At 45.3% G+C, this 9996-nt stretch overlaps 1 protein-coding gene across 1 annotated transcript; it reads right to left on the minus strand.

Moving 5' to 3' along the window:
• Positions 1-5901: 5901 nt before the first annotated feature.
• On the minus strand, positions 5902-9907 carry LOC128264596 (RNA exonuclease 1 homolog). Its single transcript, XM_053000163.1, has 6 exons — positions 9682-9907; positions 8223-9629; positions 7355-7874; positions 6629-7222; positions 6310-6569; positions 5902-6149 (listed from the first exon to the last, which is right to left on the minus strand). Exons 1-6 carry the CDS (start codon positions 9788-9790, stop codon positions 6070-6072), a joined length of 2970 nt encoding a protein of 989 aa, XP_052856123.1. The 5' UTR covers positions 9791-9907; the 3' UTR covers positions 5902-6069.
• Positions 9908-9996: the final 89 nt, after the last annotated feature.

Raw genomic sequence — 9996 nt, forward strand, 5'->3', positions numbered from 1 at the left:
TTAGACATTTTGTCATCTTCAATTTGTGTCTGTCACTCCGGGCTTCCTGGAGGCATTCGATCGCTCGAAGGGATTTGGGTGCGGATGTGGGTGCGGGTGCGGGTGTGGGTGTGGGTGTGTGCGGTGCATTTCCGAAAGTGGATTACAAGCTGAAGGCACTTGTAATCGCTGTGTTAAGCCAGGGTGGATGGGAGTTGGATGCTATTGAACCGGGCGGAAGTTTCCGGCCCCAACATCCAACTTGGCAGATGCCACTGACTGTCTGGGTGTTGGCATGGCGTCTTCATCTGTTTGCCGGGCTTTGCCAGGCGGCGTTTATTGAGTTTTAATTGGATAAGTTATAGATGCTCATGTTGCATAAATTCCGCAAGTGCCTTTGTTTTGTCACCACCAATCCAATGAACCTGGAGCAGCTGCAGCTTCCTTGGGCGAAATTGTGCGGTCGTGCGTCAAGTTCTGGAGAACGTGCAGCTCATTTACCTGACCACCAGCCAAGGGGAAGTCCCTTGGCTTCCTTATCTCCCTGGGCCGACCACTGTCATCCCCACGTCAGCACAATCAATGAAAGTTCGCCGGGAATCTGGCTTAATTAATGCCAACTATGAAAAGCGTTTGCCGAGCGCTCATTTTCATTATAGGTATAAACGCAGCCACTTTGATTTCCATACAGCTGGGGGATGGACAAAAAAAAGAGCCTAAGACAAAAGCAATAAATATACAAAGGCTGGCAAAAACAAAAGCGGTTAGGTGAAGAGAGAAAACAAAGGAAAACATTTTACTGGCTTGTCGCTGTCTTTATTGCCGCCTAATCGCAATGGACCGCGTCGAAGTTGTTCTTTTCCAGGCTGCACTAAGGCGGCATCATCAGTCATGCTACTTCATTATTATCGCTGACATTGCCACCCCAAGAACACCCACTACCCACCCACTACCCCCATCCACTACACACCCTAAACACCCACTTCCTCGCCCGCTTGTCGCTTATAATTCATTTCTATTGTGCCCCGTCTGAAAGTCCTTTTTGATCCAGCGGACTTATTTGTCTTGAGGAAACTCGCAGTAAAATTGCTTTTCCTACTACGCGCTCGCTTCCTGTTGCCGCTTGTTGCGCTCCGCTCTCGAAAGTCTGGGGCTGACGCAACTTTCCCATTGTCTGGCCGGCTTTGTGAGTGCCGGCCAAGTCCCGGGGATCGGTGTTAATAGACGCCTGGCTGCCGGACTCGCCTGCAACAAGCAGCTTCAGCAACAAAACACAGCAGACACTGCCAAAAATAAATATATTTTAAACAAATATTCGCTTTCTTTCGTTTTTTTTTTATATTTTAAATCAAAAATTAGGATTTTGACAGCCAAAATCCATACTTGTATTGTTAATCTACTTTTAGCTTATCAGGAGGACTACAGTCGTAAAAATGGGCATCCTAAAATATTTACCTAATTTATAAATGTATATGTGTAATACATATGTACTTTATTTAAAATTATGTCATTAGTTTACGCTTAGAATATATTTTGCTAAAAAATCGCTTTTACCACTTTAGCTTCTAAAAATCATACATCATAAATAAAGGCATCCTAAACTTATGGTTAAAAAGGTTTTTCCGCTTTAGAAATGAAAAAAAAGGAGGAAATTCTCTTCGAAATTTCTGTCAAAAATCCCCAGTTATTGCTCCCGCAAGATGAATTACTTGTTTTTCTCAGTGCAACAGCCTTAGAAGCGGACGCTTCAAGTTGGCTCTTCATTTGTCGCTTTGTGCTTATTGTCATTGCGCCCGACTTCATTTTCTTGTGATTAATGTCGTCATTAACTGCAATTAACTTTTTTAGTTGCCAGCCGCGACAAATCTTGGCCGTTTTTGCTTGAACTTTGGTCGCCAACTTGACTGGCATGTTGAGCAATGTCAATTCGAGTCCTGCGTGCCATCCTTCACTGGACGTCATCAGTCATGTATGTGAGTGTGGGCGAGTGTACGGGCGACAACTTAATAGTTTTTGCCCTAATTATTTGTCAAGCATTCTGCTAATGGCCTGGGTCGACCTTCCAACTTCCAACTTCCCACTACCACCACCCACCCTTTTCAGAGTTCGCAAAAAAAACAAAAAGGGGAGCGATGACAATTTTCGCCTAACGAATCTCACATGCACTCGACAACTCATTGGGGAAATTGCTTCTGAATGGCGGCTTGAATGGGAATCCACACATGAGCCAAGTACGCTTCGTTTCAAAAAGAATTTAAGCTCATGGCTGCACAGGAAATAGTAAGACATATTTAGCATTCAATTTGAATTCAATTTTCTGGCCAGCCCACTGTTCTATTATTTTTTTTATATTTTCACATTCTAGTCATGTTCAAGAAAACGTTTCTTGGCTTGGGTTTTTAACGTTTTGTATATTGTTTAAATAATTAATAAGCATACGGTTAACTGCATAAAAGAATCCAAAAACTTAAGCTCAGATGTGGAACTCCTGTGAAATACTAAATCTATAAGGTAACGAAGTTATTTTTTTAAGTTATTAGTTTAAGAAATAGGTAAATATCCAAAAATTTCAAAAGGATGTAAAAATCTTCAGTGTGACTTAGCTGGGTCAAGTTTTGGATTGACAGTCCGGAGCTAGATTAGTTCCATTTCGGAAAAGTGTACAAAAAAGTATCTTTTTAGTCAATAGATACTTTAGAAAAGTCTTTTTTTGGAAGTCAAATAAAACTTAAAAGACATTATAATTGGCTATTGTTAGGTAACGAAATAGTTGTTTAAAATTGTTAATTTAAGAAAAAAATAAGAAGCAAAAAATCTTTCTGTGTGACTGAGCCGAGTCAAGTTTCGACCCGATTCTTCAGTCCCGGGCGAGAGTAATTCCACTCCGGGCAAGTGCACAAAAATGTCCTGCTAAGTACGAAATAAAAGCGTTACGTGTGTGTGCTGACGTGCACTTGCCAGGGCCATAAACTGGCCGACTTCCCCGGAGTCGCGGGACATTCCGTGCATATACCGTAACTACAAATGCGACCCGGACCCGGATTCGCTGAACTTATGTATTTACAACGTGGACGCACGCGTGCTCTACTTGTTTGCCGACGGCGCAGCCTAGAATTATGCTACAAATTTTATAATTTCACACCTAAAGGAAGCGGAAGAGCCTCATCCTCATTCTCACACTCAGCCTCCCTAAAACGGAAATGGCTCGTAAAACAGCGGCAAACGGCATTGAGAAGTTTTGCGCCATGGCTTTGTTGTTTCCCAGCCCAGCCCAGCCCAGCCCAGCCTAGCCTAGCCCACAAATTTGGCACATACATTGGTACTTTTTGGATATTTTTTTAGTGCTCCATGGCACACACACACTCACTGCCAGCTGGGACTGGCTTGCATTTTTGTGTTTTAACTTTCTTACAATAAAGTGATGTTATCTTGTGCTTCCAGCTACTTTGCGGCTTAGGCAACAGGCGTGTAGGCGTGTGGGCGGATGGGCGTGGCTGGGTTGGTGGGTTGGTGGGTTACTACCCAGTGGTGGTTGACAGGATCTAGGGGAAATTACTTCGTGCTTTATCGTGCATATAAATCTATTTGCTCAGGTGTTTTTAGCTGCTAATATGTTTGTGATGACTTTATTTTGCGTTTACCGCCAGCTTTGCCTTCATCTGGCTCTTGGCTCCCGGCATTGCTTTGCCAGGTTTCTTTATTTCCCCTTCGGTCCGCCCACGGTCGCATTTTTTTCCCTTTGCCACCACCGCCTTTAGCCTCTACCTTATTTAGATTGGGCATAGCGGCAGCTTAGCAGTTTTTTTTTTGGTTGCTTGCGCTACGGAAAGTTTTTAAAAAGGTTTCTTGGCCCAGGCCAGATGCGCTGCAGGCTTAGACCCGCACTCTCGAAAGGAGAAAGGGGAAAGTATTCGAAGCGAACGCTTTAATATTTCTGCAGTCGGACGATGCGGCGTATGCGCAATTTGGTTAAATACGTGACGAAACCAGAGCAAATTAAAAGGGGCCGGGGCATTAAGCTAAATGTTTAAAGCACTTAGTCGGCATGCATGTTGTCATCTGGCGGAATGAAATATTCATAGGGAGTCGGGGCCCGGCCAATACACATACCTATGTGGGCTTTGGGGCTCGAAAAGGCTCGGCAAGCCTTTAAGCCTTTTTTTAATGCCTTAACTACAACTAGACCAGGTTATACAGCCCATCCTTACACACACGCACCGCACCGTACCACAGCACAACACGGTGTTGTCGTCGCGACCACACAGCATTTGCTCAAGGGATTAACTCTAAAGATCTTAATGCCTCTATTTCGACGGTCTTAAGTAAACTTCCGACCAGGCCGGGGCCCAACAACAATGTGTGACAAGTCAAGCAGCACCGACCCAGTGCCATCTCCCAAGCCCAACCGCCGACTACCTCTTGGTTTTTGGCTTTTTATTTGTGTTTGTATTTGGCCCAGTGTTTGTTTTGCCCACTGGCTCCACTCAAACCGCCTTGTTCTAATGCACAGAGAATAAAATTACAAAATTGTGGCGATTCGGCATCTAAACTCACAAGCACTCGTACCAAGTTCACTCAGAAAAATTAAAAAAATTAATAAATAAATAAAAAATGGTAAATACAAGCTAATCATGTCTAGATTCTTAAAATATTTTTCAATAAAAGCATCTTGGTATACCTGTAAATGGATTTTATAATAACTGCAATTGGTATCGATATTTTGATATCAAATTTTATATCAAATTATAAAGGCATGCTCTTTGTAGATTTGTAATCACAAAAGTGAATAAAATCGGCAATGTGAAATAAGTTTTATTCAAATATTTATTTTCTGTGTAACTGTGATTCTAGCGCTGCTGCTCTTGTTGCTAAGCCTCAAGCAGCACTTCCGCATCCTGGTTTGTGTGCCTTGATGTGGCCTTTGGGCCTCCTCCTCGTACTGGGTCACATATGCACATTGTCACTGCCAAGTACCACTAATATTATTTACTTTTCGTTAGGTTGTGTTGTGCCAGCTCAATAGATAAACACGTGTCGCCATCAGCCATTTCGTCCGAATAAAGTGGGGGTTTGGGCTTTGGGGTTTGGGAACCCCACCTTGTGCTTATGACATGCCCTGTCATTCGCTGGAACATTGCCGGGGGCAACAATTATGCCAAATTAAGTGCTGGAACTTTGCCTGCATTCCGTGGGCCCCGTTCAATAAGTTAAACTTTCCGCGAATCGGGAAACAGAATATTATAAAACGTTAAAATTGAAAAATCATGCGGCAACGCGGAAAACAAGAAGCGAACATCCAGATGGTGCCCACGGCCAGCAGACGAGGCCGTCCGGGTGTAATTGAAAAATATAAAGTATCGCCGCAATCTGATTAAAATTACATTTAAATAAAAGCAACAAAAACATGGCAGGATACTGGAGGCGGGAAAGGACAGCAGCGAGCCACAAGCGAACATTCTGTGATGTGCGTCAGGCACGAAACTTGCAATTACAGTTTGTAACGCGGTGCCAGGTAAAAAACTTTACAAAACTTTCCAATTGCTTTTCATTGAATTGTTATCGATAGTAAAGAGAAGCGAAAAAGTGAGGAAAAATGACCAGGGCTAAATAAAATAGAGAAAACTAAAAAAAATGCCTGGATTGAAAGTGGAAATACGAAATTGTCAAATGGACTCAATAAATTCGTTTAGAGTTAACTTAATAAATAGTTAAAAAGAAAAAGGTTTCCTCATATTTTTTTAAGTTTCTTGTTTATTTCGGGATTTAAGGAGAATATAAATAATAAGAGGTTATACTCAAATTAAAATGTATCAAACTTAAATCACTAAAATCTCATGTTATGTATAAAGGTATATTTATATAATTCATGTCTTGGAAACCGGATTATACTTATATGACCAAAAAAAAAAAAGGGACCAGTACTTTTCCGCTGTGATAGCTTAATGGTTTATTTATAAATACAGATTGAGCTTACAAAATATGGGTCAGTTAGGGGCTAAGGCTTTGATTTCTTAATGGGCATGATATACATATTAACAGATGTATGTAATGCTTTTGAACTGGTTGCTGATAGTGGTACATTAAGGCAGCTTAACTGATTTTGTTGCGCAGATAGTATTTGATGAGCTGAATGCACACCTCCGCATCTTCGGCACTGTCGTGGCCGGCCTCTGTGGAGGAAAAACGTATTGAACAAAACACTCTTCGCCGCACAAAAGTACTTATTATTTAAAAAAAGGCAAATTTAAAAATGGTAGGTAGATCATAGAAACCAAGTGTTTACTAATAAACCATGCCTAGCTATATTTATTTTTCCTGTGACAAACTCACCGTTCTCCTGTATTATACGCTTTAGGTTTTCGATGCAGAGTGTCTTTAAGGCGCGCTTCTTTGGCGGACCCATCTTGTGGGGAAATAGCACCGAGGTGTCCACCACTACGTCATGTATGAGTTTGAGTGCCTTCAGGTCGCTCTCCAAACTGTGGCCAACGAGCACCGTTTTGGCATGAAACATGGACATCAGCACGGCCTGAACATCGCGTATATTGCGCGTCTCCTTTGAGAGCATGGCCTCTGTGATGCCCGAGTAGCTAGAACCAAAAAAATGTTTGATCAGTAAAGAAATTCGTTAAAACTATCTACCACCTACGTGGTATTGTAGTCCACAATCTGATTATCCGGCTTGACCAGAGCGTCGTACACGCTGCGTCCGTTAATGTCCACCACAGTGACGCGCGTCAGCTCTATTCCATGAGTCGTGTAACACATCTCGCAATCCAATGCGAAGATATCCTTTTTGGTGGGCACCAGCTCCTCACCCCGCTCGATCGTCTTCACGAAGCAGGTTAGCTTGTCCGGATCGTAGTAGTCGCTTACGTGGTAATTGGCATAGGTGCAGCCCGGAGTGCCAGCCGGCTGCTGACAGCAGCGGTGCTGATTGTCCGTGAATCCTCGCCGGTAGCCCGTGCTTTTCGGATGATAGTTGCACATGTCAAAGCCCTGGTGCTCGTATATATCCAGGCTGAACACCTTGCCGCAGCGGGAACAGTAACGTTCGCTCTGATTGGGCCGGCGATTGGGTCGACAGGCGCGTATTAGCGCTGATCCCCGCTTCTCGCCCGGTCGCGGATAGCCGTTCTCCACCAACTGCTCCTCCGTTAGGCGCAGATCGAAGACCATTTCGTACGCTTTCTCTGCGTCCAAAGCGTCGAAAGGTTCGCCATTGCCCAAGGAACCCAGTTTGCTAGAAAAGAAAGGGATTCCTGATTAATGTCTGTTAATGTAATAAATGTTTATATTGTATGTATGAAACGGAGCTGTCAGTAAGAGCCGTGGTTCATTAAAACAATATCCACTATGTAAATCAACAACGTACTCCTTTTTCTCTACGCTCCAGGAGGTGGTGAGCGCCCGCTTGCCGCCCAACATCATCTCATGGGAGACTGTCTTGCTGGCCACACTTGGTCTGTTTCCCGCCTCGATAGCTTCCTTGCGAAGCTTGTTAATCGCCAGCATGCAGCTGTTCTTGTAGATGGCAGGCGTGTTGCACTTCTTGAAGACGGCCAACTCCTCCACCTGGGCCCGCTCCCATGCGTCTGCTAGCTGCGGATAGATGATGGTGCAGTGCTTCACCATCATCTCGTAATACTGTATGCGCACGTTGTAGGATATTTTGGAGCTACTGGGATCCAGAACGGTGGGCTTTTCTGGATTGGCCTCGCTGGCCACCGGCGCAGCTTTGTCCAGCGCAGCCGTCGGCTTGTGGGCCACCCGACCGGCGCCCTTAAAGGATTGCGCAGGCGTAAAAGCTGGCTTCTTCTCGGCCTGCAACTCTTCAATCTTCTTTTTAGCCCGAGCTATGGCTACTATGTTGGCGACTGGTGCAATGCTGCGAGCTAGAAAATAGTTAATGCATTTCATAATTTCTAGGTATATTCAAATGTATTTAATATTTCTGTCCAATACCTTGATTAATGATTTAATCCGTTTAATTGAATAAATGATAAATGAAGTTCGTTAAATTTTAGAATTATCTCATCAGAAGTTACTTATCACTTCAATATTACATTTTCTTGTGAAATTATGATAATCTTCAAAGGAAATCATTTTGATAAAGAACCTTATTTTACATGTGTAAAGGTACTTAGAACGGAAAACGAAATTGCCGCCAAAATAATAACAAATAATAGAGTATGAATGCAAATAAAATCAGTTTCTTGTTAATTGTAACCAACAGCGCTTACCTGAACGCACTGGAGGAGTCAAAGCGCTTCGCGGGATGAGGGGCGTGAGGTTGGAGTTGACCTTGGCCAGACGGAGCTCTTCCTGCGCTTGGCGCACTCGCTCCTGGGCCAGTCGTAGCTGCTCGGCAGCGGCCTCGGCTTGCAACTTCTCCTGGCGCCTCAGTTCCGCCCGCCGATCGAAGATTGCCTGCATTGCATTCCGGATGTGATTGGGCTTGCGCACCGCCACCGAGGCAGCCGCGTGTGGTTTGATCCTGTCCGCCTTCTCGTGGGCCACCCGCCGCTTCTGCAAGGCCGCAGTCGCCGCCTCTGTGAAGGTGTCGATGTCCGGCGAAGGAGCCTTTCGCTTGCGAGAGCTTTCTGGATTAGCTTCGCCGCCTTCGTCCTTGTGCATCTGGGCGAACTTCTTCTCCATCTCGTCGAATATCATCTCGCATTGTCGCACTATCTCCCCCTCAGAGGTGTCCACCTCGAAGTCAAAGTCCAGTTCGTCGAGGCAATCAATGGGTTCTGGCGGTGGTGCAGCTGCTTCTGATTCCTTTTCCGCCTCTGGCTCACTCTTGGAGGTGCCGGTGCTCTTGCTGGACGATGAACTGCTCTTTGACATTGAGCGCGAGCTCGAGGAACTGGACTTGTGGTGGTGACTCTTCGAGGCGGTCGATGAGGAACTGCTTTTGTGCCTGCTACTGGAGCACTTCTCGTCCCGATGCTTGTCACTGCTGGAGGACTTCTTGCTGGAAGACGAGCTGGAGGACTTGTGCTTGGAGGAACTTGAGCTTGAGGTGTGGCGGTCTTTAGACCGATTCTTTTCGTTGTGGGATGACTTCCGCTTTTCCTTCTCCTTTTCCTTGTCCTTTTCTTTGGATTTTTCTTTCGACTTCTCTTTATCCTTTGAAATGTCTTTCTCCTTTTCCCTATTATTGATCTTTTCCTTGTCACGGTCTCTTATTTTTTCCCTTTCCTTGTCCTTGTCCTTGTCCCTTTCCCGCTCCTTGCTCGACTTGTGTTCCTTTTTGAGGCTGTCAACGACTTTCTGTGGCTGCTCCTCCGGCTCTGTTTTAACCACCTCTTCCTCGTCATTGTTTTCCTGGCTTTGTTCCTCGATCTCCACCTGCATCTGCTCGTCGATCTCTTTTTCCAGAACCGCCTGCCAATCGTCGTCGCCTCCTCCATTTGTGGCTGATGGCTGGCCGGGCACATATTTAGGGGCATTGTCCACGGCCGCCTCCTGTTTCTTCTTGGCCGGCGAGGCGTTCAGAGCCGGCTTCTCCGGGTGGTACTCCAGGTTGGACTTCTTCCGTGGCGCACAGAGCGTGATCTGGGGCAGTGGCAGGGAGAGCAGCTTGGGCGCCGGCTTGTACTCGGGCACGGGGGCGGGTTCCGCGGGCGGGGCGGCCTCCACATCGTCTGAAAACCGGAAGTGGTTAGTGTTTCATGCAAATCGACTGCAAGTTCTCACCTTTGCGGGCATGCTTAAAGTGACAAAACGGACGACGGCAGGCCTCCGCATCCTTGCCGTCGAAGTACGGGCACAGGAAGCCCTTGAAGAGGCCCGTGGAAGGCAGCATTTCGGCCGCTGGCGAGGATTCGCAATTTATTCAAGCCGCTCAATAAAGCGTCCCAAATTTCGTTCTATTTTCTCTATTGCCCTCTCTTTCTCTCATTTCGTCAGTTGTCACAAACAGCTGTTGTCCAGCGTTGCCAGATGGGTGGCAGCTTGGGTGCTATGACTGGCATTCTTTTTGTTAATATATCTTTTTTGTTTTATTAGATT

The sequence above is a fragment of the Drosophila gunungcola genome, chromosome 3R (assembly GCF_025200985.1).
Source record: "Drosophila gunungcola strain Sukarami chromosome 3R, Dgunungcola_SK_2, whole genome shotgun sequence".
NCBI lineage: Eukaryota > Metazoa > Arthropoda > Insecta > Diptera > Drosophilidae > Drosophila > Drosophila gunungcola.